Source organism: Achroia grisella, unplaced genomic scaffold (assembly GCF_030625045.1).
Source record: "Achroia grisella isolate CSIRO2021 unplaced genomic scaffold, CSIRO_AGI_Agris_v1 utg1903, whole genome shotgun sequence".
Classification (NCBI taxonomy): Eukaryota; Metazoa; Arthropoda; class Insecta; order Lepidoptera; family Pyralidae; genus Achroia; species Achroia grisella.
Genome location: NW_026712694.1, coordinates 22,236 through 45,265, shown reverse-complemented (window position 1 = coordinate 45,265; position 23,030 = coordinate 22,236). Strand labels below are relative to the sequence as shown.

Here is a 23,030-nt window from a genome sequence, read left to right as displayed (position 1 = left end):
GAGTTGGGGGGAAACCGTCGTTGTCGGGACATACTTCTCTCCGAACAGGACTCTCGCCGAGTTCGAGCAGTTCATGGACGGGCTGGGGGCCGCTCTGGAGCTATACTCGGCCCGTCCAATGATGGTGATGGGGGACTTCAATGCCAAATCCACGGCATGGGGCTCCCCCATCACCGGTACTGGCAGGGTCCTGGAAGACTGCCTGGTGGTGTTGAACCGAGGGTCGGCCGCCACGTGCGTGAGACAGCAGGGGAGTCGCATGTCGACGTATCCCTCTGCAGTCCAGCGATCGCACAGAGGGTCGGAGCTGGCAGGTGTTGGATGAGGTGGAGACGCTATCCGATGGACACCTGAGGTCGACGCAGGTGGGCATCGTTCGGCGAACCCGTTTGCTCCGGCACCCCGGTCGCCAGGAGAGGTGGAAGGAGATAGCCAGATGGGTGTTGAAAATCCGAAGCTCACGCCGCTGGGAGGCTTAGGGTCCAGGCCTGTCCCATACCGGCGGCAGAGACTGCCTGTGGAGGTCGACGCCTAGAGGGAAGGTCCCGGAGTGCGAGGCGCGGGAACCATGCCGATTTAGTTCCTCGACCTCCTAGGCGTCAGGAATGGTGGTCGGAGGAGATTGCGGCGAGGGCGGGAGTACCGAAGGCGCCGCCCGCCGCCGGTATTCGAGGCACCGAGGACTCAGGCGGGTGCCGCGGAGGAAGCACAGCTGTACGAGGTACAAAGAGAGGAAGAGAAGCTCTGCAGCTGTCCATCAGCAGGGCTCCACAGGCCAGGGAAGAACTTCGGAGAAACAGGGATCCATGGGGGCGTCCTTAAAAAAAAAAAAAAAAAAAAAAAAAAAGGTCCGTGGAGAATACCCCTGGGCGCCCCCGGGCATCAAGAGGGCGGTTCCCCCAGGGAGGCCTTCCCATTGCACTGCGGTTCCCGTTGACCCCTGCGATTATCCCTATATGTGGCTCGGACGCGTAATTTTTGGTAGTGGGGACTGCGGTTCCTGGCGGCGGTCTCGCTCCGTGGGACTTTTAATTAGAGCGCCGTCCGCGGCTTTTATGTGATGGTTAACTGGCGTCCCCTGGCTCCGGCATAGGCGCTCGTAGGTACACCGTGTGGGGACCGCGGTGGGTCAAATGAATGAGGGAAACCCGTAAGACCCACACACCACCTCGCCATCCCTCCGGCGGGGTGACGGTCTTTTGAAGATTTTTCCACACGTTAAAAAAAAAAAAAAAAAAAGGTTCCCAAGAAGAAGGCGACCCCGCCGCTCCCTTCGAAGTTGCGACTGCCCCGCTCAGCGGCGGTGGTCCCATCGGCACGAGATGGAAACGGCGGGAAGCGTCGGTCACCTGCGCCAACATCCTGACGGAGGCAAAGGAGGAAACCTGCGCCCCCTCGGTATAGAGGATATGCGGCGGAACTGCAATAGTGACCGGGGGCGGGCTAGACATTTGTTCCTGGGATCCCGTGGCCCACAGCGCGGAAGGGGCCGACGCTTGGTTTTTTGGATCGCGTCTCTCCAGGCCCTTATTCCCGGAGGATGTGGCGAATACTCCAGGCCCTCAAAAACCGCCGAAATGCGGGTCATGGGCCTGGATGACTCACTCCAGGGATCGCCGGAGGATGTCGCCGAAGAGGCGCCGTTGCGCGTGATGGCGGTGGTGGCCGGGGACGTCAAGGTCTCTCCCTTTAACGGACCCATTAGAAGGGAGACCCCCCAAAGCCTTGGGCGGTCTTGCTCGCGGAGGACGAAAGTCCGGGCCCTACCATGGCAAAGCCGTAAAAAAGGTCACGGCGGAGGGGCCACATGCGGCTAGGCGTGGGTGGCCGCGAAGGTGGAGCTGCTGCGGCAACGGTCCGCTGCGGTGCTTCCGATGCCTACAAAGTGGGCATGTCAGGGGGCGCGCAGGAGGAAGGTGGCCGCAGCGGGCTTTGTTGACCTGCCTTGCGAGCACAAAGTCGCAGCGTGCGCCGCAGCCCCAGATGCGCAGCGAGCGGCTGCGTCCAAACGGCCATCATGAGGGGCACCAGGGGCGGCCGGCAGACCATTGGGTGGGGAGCAAGAAGTGCACCCCCAAAAGGGCCTGGATGGGGGTCCTCTGGCCCGCCTCACAGTGTCCATTGTCGGTGCAGGCCGTAGGAAAAATGCAGAGGAGGGGATGGACACCTCCCCTCCCAGCGACGCTCGCGTCATTCGGCGGAGAAAGGGCGGAGACGGTGTACCCGGCGCCGGGCTAGCCTAGATCGGTGTGACGACCGCGGGGGCGGTCCTCCACCCCATCATCGGCCCAACCGTCGGCCGTCGCGCGCATGTGGCCTTCTCTCCGACAGGACTGGTGGGTTCCCAAGGGAACCGAGTTCGGGCAGTGCGCGCGCCCAAGGCCACCGCCAGTCGGAGTTGCGGTCGACGGGGTGATCCTGGGGGGGTTGGCATGGCGTCTAGGTGGGGGGAATCGTTGTCGGGACATTCTCGAACAGGACTCTCGCCGAGTTCGAGCAGTTCATGGACGGGCTGGGGGCCGCTCTTGATGGTGATGGGGGACTTCAATGCCAAATCCACGGCATGGGGCTCCCCCATCACCGACTCTCGAGGCAGGGTCCTGGAAGACTGGGCGGCCGCGGCCGGCCTGGTGGTGTTGAACCGAGGGTCGGCCGCCACGTGCGTGAGACAGCAGGGGGAGTCGCATGTCGACGTATCCCTCTGCAGTCCAGCGATCGCACAGAAAAAAAAAGGTGTTGGATGAGGTGTGAGACTCTATCCGATCATCGGTATATCCGGATAGATGTTCTCCCCTCACCCGTAGCTCCGCACCCCGGTCGCCAGGAGAGGAATGTCCCACAACTCCCCAGATGGGTGTTGAAACGTCTGAATAAAGACGTGCTGATGGAGGCTTCCATCGTCCAGGCCTGGGTTCCCATACCGGAGGGGCCTGTGGAGGTCGACGCAGAGGTGGGCTGGTTCGGTGAGGCTCTGTCGCACATTTGCGACGCGGCGATGCCCCGAGCCGGCCCTCGACCTCCTAGGCGTCCGGTGTACTGGTGGTCGGAGGAGATAGCGGCGTTAAGGGAGGAGTGCTCCGCCGCCCGCCGCCGGTACACCAGGCACCGCCGACTCAGGCGGGGCCGCGACGCCGACGAGGAAGCACAGCTGTACGAGCAGTACAAAGAGAGGAAGAAAGCTCTGCAGCTGTCCATCAGCAGGGCCAAGGAGACAGCCAGGGAAGAACTCCTGGAGACCCTGGACAGGGATCCATGGGGGCGTCCTTATAGGTTCGTCAGGGGCAAATTACGCCCCTGGGCGCCCCCGTGGCAGAGGGTCTCCAGCCGCAGCAGGGAGGAGGTGTTGGAGGAGCTGTTCCCGAGACAGCCTCCCTTCACACCTCCTCCGATGATGCCGCGTGGCAGTGATGGAGAGGCCAGCGGCGTCAGCGCTGCTGCGGTTCCTGCCATCACCGAGGAGGAGTTCGCCGCGGCCGTGGATAAACTCCGGGGCAAGAATGTCGCCCCGGGTCCGGATGGTATCCACGGCCGCGTCCTGGCCTTGGCCCTAAACACCCTAGGGGACCGACTCCGGCGCTTGTTCAATGCGTGTCTGGAGTCGGGACGGTTTCCCAATCAGTGGAAAGCGGGTAGAGTGGTCCTGCTCCGCAAAGCGGAGCACCCCGCAGGTTCGGTGGTTCCCTCGGCGTTCCGCCCCATAGTGCTGTTGGACGAGATCGGCAAGCTCTTCGAGCGAATCTTGGCGGGCCGACTCGTCCAACACCTGTCTCAGGTAGGTCCCGATCTCAGCCCGAAGCAGTTCGGGTTCCGAGAGGGGCGCTCGACGATCGACGCGATCTCGCGTGTGCGCTCCCTCTCGGAAGAGGCGACGTCCCAGGGTGGGGTGTTGTTGGCGGTCTCTCTAGACATTAAGAACGCCTTCAACACCCTGCCCTTTGCGACTATTAGGGAGGCGCTGAAATACCATCGCGCGCCTCCCTACATTCGGGACGTGATCGGGGCCTATCTCGAAGACAGGTCTGTGCTATGCACGGGGCGGAACGGCGTTGTAGTGCCGAGGGAAATGCAACGCGGTGTTCCACAGGGGTCGGTTCTGGGCCCGATCCTGTGGAACATCGGGTATGATTGGAACCTGCGGGGCGCCCTTTTAACGGGCACTGACCTCGTGTGTTACGCGGATGACACCTTGGTCACTGCCCGGGGGCGGGACCTACGGGAGGCTACCCGCTTTGCCACGGCAAGCGTGGCGCTGGTCGTCGGCCGAATAAGGAGGCTTGGGCTCCAGGTGGCGCTGGAGAAGACCGAGGTCCTGTGTTTTCATGGGCCTCGGCGCGCGCCACCTCCGGATGCCCAGCTGGTCGTCAGTGGCCAGAGGGTGGGGGTCAAGCCCTGTATTAGGTATTTGGGGCTTGACCTGGACAGTCGTTGGAGCTTCCGCGCTCATTTCCGGAACCTGGTCCCTCGCCTTATGGCAGCCGCCGGCGCTCTTAGCTGGCTGCTGCCAAATGTGAGGGGCCCGGGAGAAGGTTCCCGCCGCCTATACCTCGGCGTGGTGCGGTCCATGGCCCTGTACGGGGCCCCCATCTGGGTGGGGGCCCTAGGTAGGGAAAATGTGGCCTGTCTTAACAGGCCACACAGGGCCATGGCCATCAGGGCCATTAGAGGCTACCGCACCATATCCGGGGAAGCGGCGGGTCTGCTGGCGGGGTCTCCTCCGTGGGACTTGGTAGCGGAGCTCCACGCGTCAGTGTACCACTGGCGCGCGGAGCGACGTTCCATGGGGGAGGCACCCGCTGGTCACGAGATTGAAGCGCGGAGGTCCGACTCTCGGCGGATCCTCAGGATCGAATGGCGGGCGAAAGGCTGGCCAGTCCATCGGCCGGCCTGAGGACCGTCGAGGCTGTCCGTCCCATCCTCAAACGGTGGATGAATAGGAGATGGCCACTGACGTACCGCATGACACAGATACTGTCCGGGCACGAGTGCTTCGGGCGGTATCTGTGTCATGTGGCGAGGAAGGAGCCGACGACCGGCTGCCACGAGTGCGGAGGTGTGGCGGACACGGCGCAACACACGCTGGAAATATGTCCAGCGTTTGAGAGTGAGCGCCGTGTCCTCACACGAATAGTGGGGGACGATCTCTCGCTGCCGAATTTAGTTCGGAGGATGATCAGTAGCGAGAGATCGTGGCTGGCGGTGAGCTCCTTCTGCGAGGAAGTTATCTCGCGGAAGGAGGCGGCGGAAAGGGAGCGGGAGTCAGCTCGTCCCGCTTCCCTCCGCCGCAGAAGAGCCAGGCCTAGAGGTGGGGGCGTACCCAACTCCGCCCCCCTCTATCCCCCACTGGGGCCGGGGTGACTGCCTTGAGGGAGGCAGTCCCCCCAATCCAAAGGCCCCGGAGGTGTGCGCGTGTACCCACACGCCTCCACAATGGAGTAGGGCGAAATAGGTCGCCCTAACCACAAAACGAGATGGGGCCTGCCCTACAACATCTACAGGGCGGGCCGTCGCCGTCGGAGCTGGGGTAGAATGCACTTGCGATCCCCTGGCTCCGGCATAGGCGCTCGTAGGTACACCGTGTGGTTTTTTAGTGGGTACAAGTCCCACACACCACCTCGCCATCCCTCCGGCGGGGTGACGGTCTTTTGAAGATTTTTCCACACGTTAAAAAAAAAAAAAAAAAAAAAAAAAAAAAAAAAAAAAAAGGTTAGGTTAGGTTAGGTTAGGTTAGGTTGGGGCGTGTGTCGGGCAACCTCCAAGTATGGGCCTGCCATTGGGAGGCTTCCCCATCCTCGTGGATACGTCCGCGGGGAACGGTGGCCGAGCAATGGTTTGGTTCTGGTACGCCCTGGGCGGGATAGTAGACGTTCCTTCGGGATACTGCTACTATGTCGGCCGATAGTCCGGCGAGTAGGTAGGAGTGTAAATAGTGTGTGTATATAGTTAGGTTAAGTTATTTATTTGTAAATAGTTAGGTTTAGGTTGTAAATATGTACATAGTTTCTTCTTGGTTTTTGGTTTTTGTTTTTGTTTTCTTCGTTTTGTTTTATGTTTTGTTTCCTTTCCTGTCCTATATCCTTTCTGTCCCCTTATTCTTCGTTTTCGTTTTCGTCTTTGTCTGCGGGACCTCACCCGGGTAAAAAAGGATAACAGACGACTATGGCAGACAGTGAAAAGCAAATATTACCCCAGGAAGGTACCAGCAAGGCTGGAGAATCCTTCCCCACCGCACCGGATTCGCCGGGGGTGGGCCGTCCCGAGTATTCTGGGGGGGACAGCTTATGCCATGAGTGGGGAGATGTGGAAGAGGTAGATGCAGAGAGGAGGGAGTTTGTGGAGAGGCTGCTGGACGATAATGGACAGAAGCAATGGAGGGATTAGATTCAGATTTCTCGAAGATCGAGTCTCTCCTTGGATTCTGAAGGAGGAAGCGACGTTGCCGGCACATCAACACCGTTGCCGCAACGACGATCTCAGCGCAAGAGGCGGATCGTTGGAAGTCGAAACCGGAGGATGGGCGCACCCGAAGATCGTTTTTAAAACACCGGGACAAAAACCCGCGCACCATCTGCGGCAAGGAGGACGAGGTCACAAAAGTGGGTGGCAGTAGTGGGCTGACAAAAAAGACGACAGGAGGAGAAAGTGACCCCGATTTGGCGCAGGCGAAGGCTGAGTTGGCCGCCGCTACCCAGAAAGACATAGAGATGGAGGCGGCAGCTGCAGTAAAAGCGGCTACCCCGAAACCGGCGTCGCGCCCTACCACCCGCAGACCATCAGCTGAGGATGCGCAGCGCTCCGACGTCCTTGTTTCGGAAATTCAGGAGTGTGCTCTCAAGGTACTTGATGCCGTCAAGAAGTCCGGTCACTTGAAGGGCACAGTGGTGAAAGAAATTAAGGACGCCGTCGCTTCCATCCGCGCGGCGTCTGAATCGCTGGAAGGGAGGACCTCGTCAACGGAGTGCGCAGCATTGCGTCGTGAGAACTCTCGGTTGTCGCGCGACTTGGCGGACATGCGCGAATGATGACGGGCATCAGAGAGGAATCCGCCAAATATTATGTGGAGCTAAGGGACCTCAAAGAAGAAGACCATGGGGTCCGCCGGCCAGGACATGAACGAGCTGCGATGCTCAAGGCGAAGGGCGGAGTGGGAGCGAGAGATCACGCGACCCGAACTCCTACCAGAGCTGAGGTACTAAAAGGAGTAACGGAGGACCGCCTGGCGCTCACTACGCGCTTGATGAATTGGCGGCAGCCAAAGCTGCACTGGCAATCAGCCACATAGTGCGGCCATGGATACGACATCCGGCGCTCAAAGTGCTGAGCCGCGCGAAACGCCGGTAATCACCGAGGGTGTCGAGGCGCGAGAATAGTCCGCCAAATCGGGGACATTTTTAATGCCCGGTTTGAGAGGATTGAGGAGCTTGTCGGCAGGCAGAAAACCCGCCGCCAAAACGGACCACGGCTGCACCCCGAACACCTGGGGCAGCCAAGAAAGGGGAAAAATGCGGCCCCTGTAGCCAGCACTAGTAGAGCAGGGGTGAGCGCTTCTCAGCCGGCGCCATCTACATCGGAGCAATGGACGACCGTAGTCCGGCGAGGAAAACGGGCCAGCGGCAAAGGGTCAGAAGTCGGCCCCAGCCACACAGGCAACCCACAGGCGGGGCTAATACCAGCCCAAAAGGAGGCCACACGGAGGCCCAGAACGAGGCCACCAACAAGGAAAAGGGCACGGAAGCGTCAGTTCCGTTCCCCGCGATCCTCGGCGATAGTTCTGACACTGCAGCCGGGAGCTGCGGAGGCGGGATCGAGCTACAGCTCGGTGCTCCGAGAGGCCCAACAGAAGATCAAGTTGGATGCCCTCGGAATCACCGAGCTGGGCTTTAGGCTGGCCATAACGGGTTCCCGCATACTCGAAGTGCCGGGACCAGTGGAGGAGAGTGGCGGGAAGGCTGATGCTCTTGCCGCTAAACTGGCCGAAGTCATACCGGCAGAGGTGGTCAGCGTGTCCAGGCCGGAAGTCCGCGGAGTTCCGCATCCTGGACCTGGACGACGCCACAACGGCAGCAGCAGTGGTGGCAGCCGTTGCGCGAGGGAGACTGCGCCGAGGCCTCCGTGAAAACGGGGGAGATCCGGCGCTCTCCCTCAGGGGTGGCTCCATCTGGGTGCGGTGCCCTATTGGAGCTGTCAAGCGGCTGGTTGACGCCGGCAAGCTGAGAGTGGGGTGGACATGGCACGGGTGCGGTCCGGCTCCCCGGCCGATGCGGTGTTACCGCTGCCTGCTCACGGGTCACGTGGGCCAGCGGTGCACCGCCAAGGAGGACCGCGGCGGAGCCAGTTTCCGCTGCGGACAAGACGGCCACAAGGCCGCATCGTGCACCGCCCCACACTGCCCCTATTGCGCGGCAGCGAAGAAGAAGGCGAACCACCGTATGGGCAGCACCAAAGGGTGTCGTCCGCCGAAAGTGGCGAGAGTGGAGGAGATGGAGGCCGAGACCGGCCCGTCACCTCCCACCACCGGCCTCGCGGCAGCTGACGCGGGGGCGTCAGCTGTCACCTAAGGAGGTATGAGGCCAGGAGTTGGCGCGCGTGGTGTCCGCGGGTGCCACTCAGGAGCTGGGCTAAAGAGCCCGCGCTGCCGGGGTTTACGGTTGAATATCATCATGATCCCGTAACCCTGGCACCAAAGCGCTCGGAGGACACCAAGGGGTTTTAGCCGGTAGGAGTCCGGCAGTACCCCCACGCTTCCCCCGGGGCGTGCGGGTCTCCATGACGGATTTCCCCTTGTAAAAAAAAAAAAAAAAAAGGTTAGGTTAGGTTGGGGCGTGGGTCGGGCAACCTCCTAGTATGGGCCTGCCATTGGGAGGCTTCCCCATCCTCGTGGATACGTCCGCGGGGAACGGTGGCCGAGCAATGGTTTGGTTCTGGTACGCCCCGGGCGGGATAGTAGACGTTCCTTCGGGATACTGCTACTATGTCGGCCGATAGTCCGGCGAGAAGGGGATGGACAATACCATCGATGTCCATCCAGGCAGAGGTGTCGGTAGTTCGTGGGCTCCCATACCTCGGTTCAGCCGAGGACACCGGAGCCCCGAATGGTCCGCCGAGTGGGGTGTGAGTGTCATCTCTGGCACATCTCCACCTTGTACATAACTGTACATAGACTGTGTTGTCCATATTTGTGAAATTAATGTTAAGTGTTGTATATAGTGTTTGTCCGTCGTCGTTGGCATCGTTCGTGTTGTTTTCTGTCGACATTTTATGTCGTCGTCTACTTCCGTTCCGAGTCCTCGTCGACACTGTTGTGTTTTCGTCGTCGCCGTCTGGCGCCGTCGATTGTTCGCTCCTCTTCATGCCCTCTACAAGTTAGAGGGACATCGTTGAGTGAGACATGGTCGGGCCTGGCGGGTGCTTCACTGCGCAGCCGGGCAGGCACAATCGTGCCCCCGATCGCAAACCGTAACCCTGACGCTAGGTGTTGATGTCATGTCTATCAGCCCAGTTAGTCAGGAACGGGGGCCTTGGCTTAACCGCCCGGGCCGCGAGGAGACAACCTCTTTAAAAAATTCGTCCACTCTAAGGTCTACGTGCCGAGAGAGTGCCTAGTGGTGGCAGGGGCGTTAAACCTGTCGCTAGCGTAAAACCCGGGAGTACCTGTCGCCCTCCCGGCGTACAAGACCGTAGGTAGTAGCAGGGGGCCACGCTGCCTACGCAACCTATCCCCCACGCTCGTGGGAACAAAATGGAAAAAGTAAAAACAACAAAACATCAGATGTTAGAGGAGGATTCGGATGATTCCGAGTCAAGTTTGGTGTCGGCTCGCTCTGAGCCGGAATCGCCGATACATGATTCGCAGCCAAATAAGACCAGGCCGCTGCGTAGAGCGAGAGGCAGACCCCCAACAACCGGGGACTATGTAGGGTTGGCTAAGGCCAAAAAAGAACTGGCAGAGGTCCAACGCCAAATGCTTCAGAACGAAGCGGAGAAGGAGCTGCTGGCGGAGACAAGGGCGGCCAGGCTGAGCAAGGTAACATTAGATGGGGGAAACACCAACCCCGACGACGTGACATGGCCCTGCAGAGGCAGGTGTTACAAAACATCAGGTGGTGCTCAGCGTGGCCTCTAAGTCAAAAAACCTGAAGGGCACTTTTGTCAATGCCCTGAAGGAGTCGGCGGCCTCCTCAGTGAAGCGGCCCAGGTCCTGGCCAAAAGAACTGTCAATGAGGAGAACGAACACCTAAAGACTATTAATTCCCGTCTCGAGAATGAGGTGCAAGTTCTCCGCAAACAGCTCGAGGACCTAAGAACTGAAGTCGCCCAATTAAAAGCGGAGAATGAGCGTGCCTCCCAAGCGCTGCAGACTCAGGCCCGGCAGACGAGCTCAAGCGGGTCTGATGACCTTAAACGCACAATTGCGGATGAGGTCATCCGAGTACATGCAGCTCAGGTTCGACGCTTGGGAGGCAAGACAGCCCACCATCAGGCAGTCGACGGCAGAAGTCAGAGTGGTAGAGGCTGAAATGATCCCGGCGCCGATGGACCCTGGAACTCATCCCGAAACATCGGAACCCCCGCTTCATCTGCCTCTGCGCCTGCAGCGAAGAAGAACAGGGCTAAGAAAACCAGGAAGGGTGGCCAAAAGGTGGCCCAATCGGAGCCGGCTGCCTCAACGAAACCAGGCTCGGGGACCGGATCCAGAAATCCGCCCCTACAGGGGAACAAGTGGGCGACCGTAGTGAAGAGAAACGGACGCATCACGGTTCAACCTGAGACCAAAGCGGGCCCATCCGGCGGGCCATCCAAGAAGACTGGCGGGTCCCAGAAGAAGAAGGGGGTCCCGTCCCCCAGTAAACTTCGGGCTCCTCGCTCTGCGGCGGTAATACTCGCCCTCTCAACAGAAGCAGGAAACTCAGGGGCAAGCTATGCCAACATTCTCAGGGAGGCCAAATCCAAAATTGACCTCCCATCTCTGGGAATTACGGAGGTGCGGTTTAAATCCGCCGCAACGGGGGCCAGGATCTTGGAAATTCCTGGCTCCGAGAGCGGGGGGAAAGCGGACGCCCTTGCAGCGAGGCTCCGCGAAGTTCTGGGGGACAATCCCGTACAGGTCTCCAGGCCCACTAAATCAGCAGAAATGCGAATCATGGGCCTGGACGACTCTGTTACAACAGAGGATGTGGTGGAGGCGGTCACCAGGGATGGACAATGCAGACCCGAGGACGTGAAAACAGGAGAAATCCGCGTTAACGCCTCGGGTCTCGGCACTTGCTGGGTGCGGGCTCCCATCCTGGTGATAAAGAAAATCACCACGGCAGCCCGCATCCGCATTGGGTGGGTGTCGGCCCCCGCGGAGCTCCTCAAGCAGAGGCCGCTACGTTGCTACAAGTGCCTCCAAAACGGGCACGTAAGAACTCGGTGCCCGCACGAGGGGGACCGTAGCGGCCTTTGCTACCGGTGCAGCAAGCCAGGTCATAAGGCTGCTGACTGCACTGCTGCACCGGGATGTGCGATCTGCTCCGAAGCAGGAAAACCGGCGGGCCACTGGCTGGGGAGCAAAAGCTGCTCCTCACGGAAGCAGATCGCCAAGAAGGGGCCGGCACCCGCACCTCCTGCGACCGCCGCCGCCGTAACCACGAATAGTTACGCAGGGTTGGAAGAGGAGACGGCCGCTTAATGGCTCCCAGGTCCCTCCGTCTCCTTCAGGCAAACACGAACCACGCAGCCGCAGCTCAGGATCTTCTCCTCCAGAGTGCGGCTGAGTGGCTCGTGGATCTGGTCGTAGTCGCCGAACCATACAGAGTTCCGCCATCTGTAAATTGGTTCGGCGACTCCGACGGCCTGGTTGCCGTCATCCGAGTCGGGGGGAGTTCTGCCTCCCCTCCCTGTTCGCCCCTTTTCAGGGGCCGGGGCTACGCAGGTGTGAGTTGGGGGGAAATCGTCGTCGTTGGAGTGTACTTCTCTCCCAACAGGACCGTCGCCGAATTCGAACAGTATCTGAACGGGCTGGCCACCGTTATAAGTGTCCATTCGGCCCGTTCAGTGCTCGTCATGGGGGACCTCAATGCCAAATCCATGGCTTGGGGTTCCCCCAGTACTAGTGCGCGAGGCACGGTCCTGGAGGATTGGGCGGTGGCGTCCGATCTCGCAGTTTTAAATGTGGGGTCGGTCGCCACATGCGTGCGATGGCAGGGGGAATCTATAGTGGATATCTCCCTTGCCACTCCATCCATCGCACGCCGGGTGCAGAGCTGGCAGGTGATGGACGAGGTGGAGACCCTGTCGGACCATCGTTATATCAGGTTCGACATTCTCCCCCCGTCCGGAGCTCCGCACCCGGATCGCCCGGAGAGAAACGCTCCGACGTTCCCCAAATGGGCACTGAAGCGTCTCAATAGAGACTTGCTGGTGGAGGCTTCTATAGTGCAGGCCTGGTCACCATCTCCATCCAGGCCTGTGGAGGTAGAGGAGGAAGCTAATTGGCTCGGGGAAGCCATGGCCCGCATCTGTGATGCGGCCATGCCCCGGGCCCGCCCTCCCCCTCCGAGACGTCAAGTGTACTGGTGGTCCGAAGAGATAGCGGCCTTGCGAGTTGAAAGCATGGCCGCTAGACGCCAGTACACTAGGCACCGCCGTCTCAGGCGGGGCCGCGACGCCGCTATAGAAGCTGAGCTGCACGCGCAATACACGCAGAAGAAGAAGACGCTGCAGCTCGCCATCAGCAGGGCCAAAGAGAGAGCCAAGGAGGAACTCCTGGAGACTCTCAACAAAGATCCATGGGGGCGCCCATACAGGAGCGTAAGGGGCAAACTACGCCCCTGGACGCCCCCCGTGGCAGAGAGCCTCCAGCCCCAGCAATTGGAGGGGGTGTTGACAGCTCTGTTTCCAGAGCAGCCGGAGTTCACACCCCCCCCAATGGGGCCGCGCGGTCGTCAACAAGACGGCGGCGGCCCCGTAGATGCTGGGGTGCCGGTAATAACGACGGCGGAGTTCTCCACGGCCGTGGACAGGCTCCGGGGCAAAAACACCGCCCCGGGACCCGATGGTGTTCCCGGCCTCGCTCTCTACTTGGCCCTCGGTGCCCTAGGGGACCGACTCCATAGCCTCTTTAACGAGTGTATGGAGTCGGGACGATTTCCCAAAAAGTGGAAAACGGGCAGGGTAGTCCTGCTCCGCAAGGAGGGACGCCCCGTAGATTCCATCTCTCCCTCGGCGTTCCGCCCGATTGTGCTCCTTGACGAGGTCGGCAAACTGTTTGAGAGGGTTATAGTGAGCCGCCTCGTCAAGCACCTGGTCGAAGTGGGTCCCGATCTTTCCCCGAATCAGTTTGGTTTCCGAGAGGGCCGGTCCACAATAGATGCGATCGCGCAAGTCCGTGCCCTCTCGGAGAATGTGGTTTCCAAAGGGGGGTGTTGTTGGCGGTATCCTTGGATATCAAAAATGCCTTCAACACCCTCCCCTTCGAGTGTATAAGGGAGGCACTAAAACATCATAGAGTGCCTCCCTACCTGAGGGACGTGATCGGGGCCTACCTTCAAGAGCGGAAGGTGGTGTGCATCGGGCGGAATGGCGCGATGGTAGAGAGGGAGATGCAGCGCGGTGTTCCACAGGGATCGGTTCTGGGTCCGGTCCTGTGGAACATCGGCTACGATTGGAATCTGCGGGGCGCTCTGCTCCGGGGTACCAGCGTCGTATGTTACGCGGACGACACGCTGGTCACCTCTCGGGGCCAGGACTACCGGGAGGCTGCCCGGTTGGCTACCGCCAGTGTGACGCAAGTTGTCGGCAGAATAAGGAGATTGGGGCTCGAGGTGGCGCTCGACAAGACGGAGGTCCTGTGTTTTCATGGGCCCCGTAGAGCGCCGCCGCCAGGAGCCCGTCTCGTGGTCAGCGGCCACAGTCTGGAGGTCAGGCCGTACATCAGGTACCTCGGGCTTGACCTCGACAGTCGCTGGGATTTCCGGTTCCACTTCAGGAACCTGGCTCCTCGTCTTATGGCGGCGGCCGGCGCTCTAAGCTGGTTGCTGCCCAATATCGGGGGGCCGGGTGGCAATTGCCGCCGTCTCTACCTGAATGTGGTGCAGTCGATGGCCCTATACGGGGCCCCTATTTGGCATGGGGCCCTGTCCAGGGAAAACACAGCCACGCTCCTGCGTCCGCAGCGAGCGATGGCTGTGAGGGCCATCCGAGGATACCGCACCATCTCGAGCGAGGCGGCGTGCTTGCTTGCGGGCTCTCCGCCCTGGGACTTAGAGGCAGAATCCCGCGCGTCTTTATATCACTGGCGCGCGGAGGCCAAGGCCCAGGGAGGGGAGCCTTCTGGAGTGGAAATCGCGGAACGGAAATCCCATCTTCGGCGAGTCCTCAGGGAGAAATGGCAGGAGAGGCTGGCGTATCCAACGGCTGGCCTGAGGACCGTCGAAGCTGTCCGTCCTGTACTCAAGAAGTGGATGGGCAGGCGGCGTGGACCGCTGACCTACCGACTTACGCAGGTGCTGTCCGGACATGGCTGTTTCGGGCGGTACCTGTGTAACGTCGCGAGGAGAGAGCCGACAACTTGCTGTCACCAGTGCGGATGCGACCAGGACACGGCGCAGCACGTGCTGGAGGAGTGCCCTGCTTTTGCAGAGGAGCGCCGCGTCTTGGTCGCGGATGTGGGGGACGACCTCTCGCTGCCGAATGTAGTTCGGAAAATGGTCAGGAGCGAGAGGTCGTGGCTGGCAATGGTGGCCTTCTGCGAAGCAGTGATGTCGCAGAAGGAGGCGGCGGAGAGGGAGCGTGAGAACGACCCATCCGCCCCAGTGATCCGCCGCCGGAGGACCAGGCGTAGACGTCGGGACGAGCCCAACTCCGTCCTGACTCTACCCCCCACAGGGGCCGGGGCGATGCCTTGAGGGAGGCGTTGCCCCATAGCCAGGCCCCTGGAGGTGCGCGCGTGTACCCACGCGCCTCCAAGAGTAGGTAGGGTGCGTCCAGAGCACCCTAACCAGAGAGAGGGGGCCCGTCCTACAACATCTACAGGACGGGCCATGCCGCCGGGGTCAGGGTGGAATGCAAATGCGAACCCCTGTCCTCGGCTCAAAGGCACCTCGAGGTATACCGTGTGGTTTTTAGTGAGTCAAGTCTCACACACCACCTCGCCATCCCTCCGGCGGGGTGACGGTCTTTTGAAGATTTTCCACACGTTAAAAAAAAAAAAAAAAAAAAAAAAAAAAAAAAAAAAAAAAAAAAAAAAAAAAAAAAAAAAAAAAAAAAAAAAAAGGTTGGGGCGTGTGTCGGGCAACCTCCAAGTATGGGCCATCCATTGGGAGGCTTCCCCATCCTCGTGGATACGTCCGCGGGGAACGGTGGCCGAGCAATGGTTTGGTTCTGGTACGCCCTGGGCGGGATAGTAGACGTTCCTTCGGGATACTGCTACTATGTCGGCCGATAGTCCGGCGGTAGGTTAGGGGCGGGTTCGTATTCGGCGCTCGTCCAAATCTGTAAATAGTGTAAATAGTTAGGTTAGTTATTTATTTTTGTAAATTCTTCTTGTTTTGTCTTCTTTTTCTTTTTTGGTTTTATTTTGTTTCTTTTAGTTGCTTATTCTCTATTCTTTTTTCTGTCCTTTGTTCTTTTCTGCTTTTTGTTTTGTATTTTCGTTTTCTTTCTTCCGTTTTGTATGCGGGACCAGACCCGTAAAAAAACTTGAACAAAGATGAAATGGCTGATCTTAAAAAGGTAATACCCCAGGGAGGTACCACCCGTCCATCGGGTGGAGAATCCTCCACCGTCGCACCGGGTAAGCCGGGGGCGGTCAGTCCCACGTATTCTGGGGGGGACAAGAAAGGCCAGAAGGGGGGGAAGAAGGGAGGAGGTGTAAGTAGGGAGGAGTTAGGACTGGAGAAAGAGCTGAGGGTGAGGTCAGAGAGGAGAACCGGATGGACCTCAGCGCAGGACGAATGACATCCTCATGGAGGAGGAATTTGTCGGACATAACAGGTTCGACCACTTCCCCGATCAGGAAGTGAAGACGGCAACAGTGACCTGGATAGGAAGCGCAGTCGGCGAAAGCGCCAACGTAGGCGCTCACACTCCGACTCGGAGGGTGAAGGTGAAAGTGCTCGGGCCAGGGTAACGGAGGACCGAATAGAGGCCATGAAGCCTGGGAAGGTCGGAATTTTGACGAAAGACTCCGGATCATTCGTGCCAAAAAACTTGGGGTGGAGATCCAATGAAGCTCCAGTGGACGGCGGATGCACTACGAAGTAAGATCGAGGCATGTGCCGATATTGTGAACGTCACAATTAAAAAATGCGGTAACTTAAAGGGCACCACCATCCGGGACATCAGGGATGCTGTGGATGCCATCAGAGACGCAGCCGACATTCTAAAGAATCGGTCGGCAACGAAGGAAAACTCGGTTCTGGCCGCGAAAGTTGCGAGCCTAGAGGGGCAGGTTGCCGCCCAAAGAACCGAGAATCAAAAGATTGCCAAGGAAATCTTGGAACTCCGGATTGCCTTACAGGAGGCGCAGGTGCAGACGGCCGGGAGGCCATCGACCTCCGTCCCCATGCAATCTGGGGATCTAGTGACAGGCCCAACGCCCTACAAGAAATTTACGAGGATCGTGTAGCGAAGTGGAGAACCGACTGATGCTCGCCTAGCGAGAATCGAGGGCGACTCCGGCACCGGAGGTGAGGTCCACAACGGCTGCGCCTGCTGTGCGGGCGAGCGGTTCGGCTGGGCCGAGGGTGGAAGAGGGGTGTCGGCTCCTGCACCGGCTGCTGTGCACCGGCAGCTACTAGACAGGCTGCTCCTATTGGAGTGGAATGGCGCCCGCTCCCCTACACCATGACGGAGAGTTGGGTGACCGTGGTTCGTCGTGGTGCGAAGAAAACGGACAAGAATGCGGCGAAGAAACCCGCGGCGACTAAATCGCAGCCCCAAAAGGCAGCGACCGCGGGAAACAAGAGGAAGCCCAGACTGAGGCCGCCTCGCTCTGCAGCGGTAGTTTTGTCGCTGCAGCCCGGGGCTGCCGAGAAGGCGTAACGTATGCGGCTCTACGGAGAGAAGCGAAGGAGAAGGTGTCCCTGGAGGTATAGGGATCACTGAGCTCCACTATAGGCAGGGACATCACTGGCGCGCGAATCCTGGACGAAGATTGCCAGGCGCCGCTAGACGCGGTGACAAGGCGGACTCCCTCGCTGAAAAGCTCAGGGAAGTCCTGCCCGCGGAGGTGGTCCAGGTCTCCCGTCCTGTGAAGACGGCGGATCTTAGGATTGTAGGCCTGGACGACACGGCCACGCCAGCGGATGTCGTCGCTGCTGTGGCGCGTTGTGGTGGGTGCGCGGAGCAGGAAGTTAGGGCGCCGAAGTCCGCCGATCGGGGTCTGAACGCGGCTGCATGGGTTCGTTGCCCAATGGTGGCCGCCAAAAAGCTTCAAGCGGAGGGCCGCTTTCGAGACGAAGGGATGGGTATCGGGCACGTTGCAGAGCCGAAACGCGTTGTTACCGCTGCCTACTGCAAGGGCATGTGGGCACGAGTGCAAATCGGCGGTTGACCGCAGTCAGATTTGGCTGCTTCCGTTGCGGCGGAGAGGGCCACAAGGCTGCTGGTCGCCAGCGCCCCGCCGCATTGCGTTTATTGCGCAGCGGCGGGTCGTCCGGCGAGTCATGCCGTGGGCAGCGGAAGAACTGGGATTGGCGCGGGCGGAGGAGACGGAGGCGATGGAGGCCGAGTCCGGCCCGTCGCCACCGACCCAGAGCCTCTCGGCGGCAGACGCGGGGGCGTCTGCCGTCACCGAAGGAGGGTGGGGCTGGGAGTAGGCGCGTGGTGTCCGCGCGCGCCACCGGGAGGAGGCTGCAGAGCCTGCGCTGCCGGGGTCGCGGTGGACTGCTATGTCGATCCCGTAACCCCGGCGCCAGTGGCGAGCGGAGGACACCAAGGGGTTTTAGCCGGTAGGAGTCCGGCAGTACCCCCACGCTTCCCCCGAGGCGTGCGGGTCTCCCGACGGATTTCCCCTTGCCGGAAAAAAAAAAAAAAGGTTAGGTTCATCTACAGGACGGGCCATGCCGCCAGGGTCACAAACCCTGGAATGCAAATGCGAACCCCTGTCCTCGGCTCAAAGGCACCTCGAGCAGTATGGAGTGTGGTTTTTAGTGAGGAAAAAAGTCTCACACACCAGCCATCCCTCCGGCGAGGTGACGCCTTTGAAGATTTTCCACACGTTAAAAAAAAAAAAAAAAAAAAGGTTAGGTTAGGTTAGGTTGTGGCAGTGATGGAGAGGCCAGCGGCGTCAGCGCTGCTGCGGTTCCTGCCATCACCGAGGAGGAGTTCGCCGCGGCCGTGGATAAACTCCGGGGCAAGAATGTCGCCCCGGGTCCGGATGGTATCCACGGCCGCGTCCTGGCCTTGGCCCTAAACACCCTAGGGGACCGACTCCGGCGCTTGTTCAATGCGTGTCTGGAGTCGGGACGGTTTCCCAATCAGTGGAAAGCGGGTAGAGTGGTCCTGCTCCGCAAAGCGGAGCACCCCGCAGGTTCGGTGGTTCCCTCGGCGTTCCGCCCCATAGTGCTGTTGGACGAGATCGGCAAGCTCTTCGAGAGAATCTTGGCGGGCCGACTCGTCCAACACCTGTCTCAGGTAGGTCCCGATCTCAGCCCGAAGCAGTTCGGGTTCCGAGAGGGGCGCTCGACGATAGACGCGATCTCGCGTGTGCGCTCCCTCTCGGAAGAGGCGACGTCCCAGGGTGGGGTGTTGTTGGCGGTCTCTCTAGACATTAAGAACGCCTTCAACACCCTGCCCTTTGCGACTATTAGGGAGGCGCTGCAGTACCATCGCGCGCCTCCCTACATTCGGGACGTGATCGGGGCCTATCTCGAAGACAGGTCTGTGCTCTGCACGGGGCGGAACAGCGTTGTAGTGTCGAGGGAAATGCAACGCGGTGTTCCACAGGGATCGGTTCTGGGCCCGATCCTGTGGAACATCGGGTATGATTGGAACCTGCGGGGCGCCCTTTTAACGGGCACTGACCTCGTGTGTTACGCGGATGACACCTTGGTCACTGCCCGGGGGCGGGACCTACGGGAGGCTACCCGCTTTGCCACGGCAAGCGTGGCGCTGGTCGTCGGCCGAATAAGGAGGCTTGGGCTCCAGGTGGCGCTGGAGAAGACCGAGGTCCTATGTTTTCATGGGCCTCGGCGCGCGCCACCTCCGGATGCCCAGCTGGTCGTCAGTGGCCAGAGGGTGGGGGTCAAGCCCTGTATTAGGTATTTGGGGCTTGACCTGGACAGCCGTTGGAGCTTCCGCGCTCACTTCCGGAACCTGGTCCCTCGCCTCATGGCAGCCGCCGGCGCTCTTAGCTGGCTGCTGCCAAATGTGAGGGGCCCTGGAGAAGGTTCCCGCCGCCTATACCTCGGCGTGGTGCGGTCCATGGCCCTGTACGGGGCCCCCATCTGGGTGGGGGCCCTAGGTAGGGAAAATGTGGCCTGCCTAAACAGGCCACACAGGGTCATGGCCATACGGGCCATAAGAGGCTACCGCACCATATCCGGGGAAGCGGCGGGTCTGCTGGCGGGGTCTCCTCCGTGGGACTTGGTAGCGGAGCTCCACGCGTCAGTGTATCACTGGCGCGCGGAGCGACGTTCCATGGGGAGGCACCCGCTGGCCATGAGATTGGAGCGCGGAGGTCCGACTTTCGGCGGATCCTCAGGATCAGGTGGAGAGAAAGGCTGGCCAGTCCATCGGCCGGCCTGAGGACCGTCGAGGCTGTCCGTCCCATCCTCAAACGGTGGATGAATAGGAGATGGCCACTGACGTACCGCATGACGCAGATACTGTCCGGGCACGGATGCTTCGGGCGGTATCTGTGTCATGTGGCGAGGAAGGAGCCGACGACCGGCTGCCACGAGTGCGGAGGTGTTGAGGACACGGCGCAACACACGCTGGACGAATGTCCAGCGTTCGAGAGTGAGCGCCGTGTCCTCACACGAATAGTGGGGGACGATCTCTCGCTGCCGAATTTAGTTCGGAGGATGGTCAGTAGCGAGAGATCGTGGCTGGCGGTGAGCTCCTTCTGCGAGGAAGTTATCTCGCGGAAGGAGGCGGCGGAAAGGGAGCGGGAGTCAGCTCGTCCCGCTTCCCTCCGCCGCAGAAGAGCCAGGCCTAGAGGTGGGAGCGTATCCAACTCCGTCCCCCTCTATCCCCCACTGGGGCCGGGGTGACTGCCTTGAGGGAGGCAGTCCCCCAATCCAAAGGCCCCGGAGGTGTGCGCGTGTACCCACACGCCTCCACAATGGAGTAGGGCGAAATAGGTCGCCCTAACCACAAAACGAGATGGGGCCTGCCCTACAACATCTACAGGGCGGGCCGTCGCCGTCGGAGCTGGGGTAGAATGCACTTGCGAATCCCCTGGCTCCGGCATAGGCGCTCGTAGGTACACCGTGTGGTTTTTTAGTGAGTACAAGTCCACACACCACCTCGCCATCCCTCCGGCGGGGTGACGGTCTTTTGAAGATTTTCCACACGTTAAAAAAAAAAAAAAAAAAAAAAAAAAAAGGTTAGGTTAGGTTGGGGCGTGTGGTCGGGCAACCTCCTAGTATGGGCCTGCCATTGGGAGGCTTCCCCATCCTCGTGGATACGTCCGCGGGGAACGGTGGCCGAGCAATGGTTTGGTTCTGGTACGCCCCGGGCGGGATAGTAGACGTTCCTTCGGGATACGGCTACTATGTCGGCCAGTAGCCCGGCGGTAGGGGATGGACAATACCATCAGTGTCCATCCAAGAAGTCGAGTCGGTAGTTCGTGGGCTCCCGGCCTCGGTTCAGCCGAGGACACCGGAGCGCCGAATGGTCCGATGAGTGGGGTGTGATTGTCATCTCTGGCACATCCCCAACTTGTACATGACTGTACATAGACTGTGTTGTCCATATTTGTGAAATTAATGTTGTGTTGTACATAGTTAGTGTTTGTCCGTCGTCGCTGGTATGGTTCGTTTTGTTTTCTGTCGTCATTCTATGTCGTCGTCTACTTCCGTTCCCTGTCCTCGTCGACACTGTGGTGTCTTCGTCGTCGCCGTCTGGCGCCGTCGATTTCCTCATCCCGTGCCCTCTACTGGTTAAGGGACATCGTAGAGTGAGACATGGTCGGGCCCGGCGGGTATTCACTGCGCAGCCAGGCAGGCACAATCGTGCCTCCGATCGCAAACCGTAACCCTGACGCTAGGTGTTGGTGTCATGTCTATCAGCCTAGTTAGTCAGGAACGGGGGTCTCGGCTTAACCGCCTGGGCCGCGAGGAGATAACCTCTATAAAAAATCCGTCCACTCTAAGGTATACGTGCCGAGGGATTGCCTAGTGGTGGCAGGGGCGTTAAACCTGTCGCAAGCGTAAAACCCGGGAGCACCTGTCGCCCTCCCGGCGTACCCGCCGTAGGCAGTAGCGGGGGCTACGCTGTCTGGCGCCTAGAAGCCATGCTCGTGGGAACAATCATGGAAAAAAGCAAATCAACAAAACATCTGATGTTGGAGGAGGATTCGGCTGATTCCGAATCAAGTTTGGTGTCGGCTCGCTCTGAGCCAGAATCACCGATTCACGATACGCAGGCAAACAAAACCAGGCCGCTGCGCAGAGCGCAGTGGGTTTCCCCAACAACTGGGGACTATGTAGGGTTGGCTAAGGCCAAAAAGGAACTGGCGGAAGTCCAACGCCAAATGCTCCAGAACGAAGCAGAGAAGGAGTTACTGGCTGAGACAAGGGCGGCCAGGCTGAGCAAAGTGACGCTAGATGGGGGAAACACAAACCCCAATGACGTCCGTTGAAGCCCTGCAAAGACAGGTGCTCGAATATCCAGAGTGGTGCTCAGCGTGGCCTCCAAGTCGGGCTTGAAGGGCACCTTCGTCAATGCCATTAAAGAATCCGCGGAGAGCTATTAATGAGGCGGCGTCCAGGTCCTGGCCAAAAGAACAGCCAATGAGGAGAATGAGCGCCTAAGAACGATCAACTCGGGGCAAACTGGAAGAGGAGGTGCAGGCTCTTCGCAGACAGCTAGAAGACCTAAGAGCTGAAGTCATCCAGATGAGAGTGGAAAATGAACGGGCGGCTCTCAGGCGCAGCAGTCGCAGAACCAGCAGTCGAGCGTAAGCGGGTCGGACCTCAAACGCACAATTGCGGAAGAGGTCGCGCGAGTGATGCAACTCAGGTTTGACGCCTGGGCGAAGGCAAGACAGCCGACCATCAGGCAACCGACTGCCACAGCGAGGGTGACTGATGCCGAAACGTCCTCGGGCCTATAGACGTTGGCTTCATCCAGATCCACCGGAGCCAATTGCCTCGACTTCTTCTGTGGCTGTTGTAAAGGAAGAACAAGGCCAAGAAACAAGGCAAAAAGGGGAAAGCCCAATCGGAGCCTGCCGGGGCCTCCAAGAAACCTGGACAGGTCGGACAAAGCCCCAAAAATCAACCGCTACGGGGGCGACACGTGGGCGAGTTGCAAAAAGTGGTCGTGTCCAGGTCGACCCTGAGACCGGCGCGGTCCGTCTGGAGCCCAAGCCAACTGCTGCCGGCGGTGCCTCAGAGAAGGGGGGTCCTTCCCCAGTCTAGGCCCCGGAGGTGGCGGTCTGCGGCGGTCGTTCTTGCCCTTCCCCCGGAAGCGGAAAAAGTAGGAGCATACTATGCGGTCCCTCCTCAGCGAGGCAAAATCAAAATTTAGTTTGCCTTCCCTAGGGATATCAGAGGTGAGGGGCAAATCCGCCGTCAACGGGCGCCAGGATCAGATCCCAGGCTCTGAAAGTTTTGCGTGGGTCACTCGCGGCCCCAAAGCTCCGTGAAGTCCTGGTGAACAATCCAGACAAGTCTCCAGGCCCACTAAATCGCAGGCGGACATGGGCCTGGATGACTCTGTTACAGTGGAGGATGGTGGAGGCAGTTCCAGAGATCGGGAAGTAAAAAAAAAAAAAAGCCGGGGAAATTCGCAAACGCCTCGGGTCTTGGTACATGCTGGGTGAGGGCTCCCATCCTGGCGCCGCGCACCACGGCAGCCCGCATCCGCATTGGTTGGGCGTC

The 23,030-nt window shown here is 59.8% G+C and overlaps 1 protein-coding gene and 1 pseudogene across 1 annotated transcript; both read left to right on the top strand.

The window, feature by feature from the left end:
* Window positions 1-4,399: 4,399 nt before the first annotated feature.
* On the top strand, window positions 4,400-4,750 carry LOC131841706 (uncharacterized; the record flags this gene model as incomplete). Its single annotated transcript, XM_059190022.1, has 1 exon — window positions 4,400-4,750. A coding segment is annotated over one exon (351 nt), but the record flags the coding sequence as incomplete, so codon positions are not given.
* A 14,492-nt stretch (window positions 4,751-19,242) lies between these two features.
* Window positions 19,243-20,096, top strand: LOC131841703 (uncharacterized; annotated as a pseudogene).
* The last annotated feature ends 2,934 nt before the right edge of the window (window positions 20,097-23,030 follow it).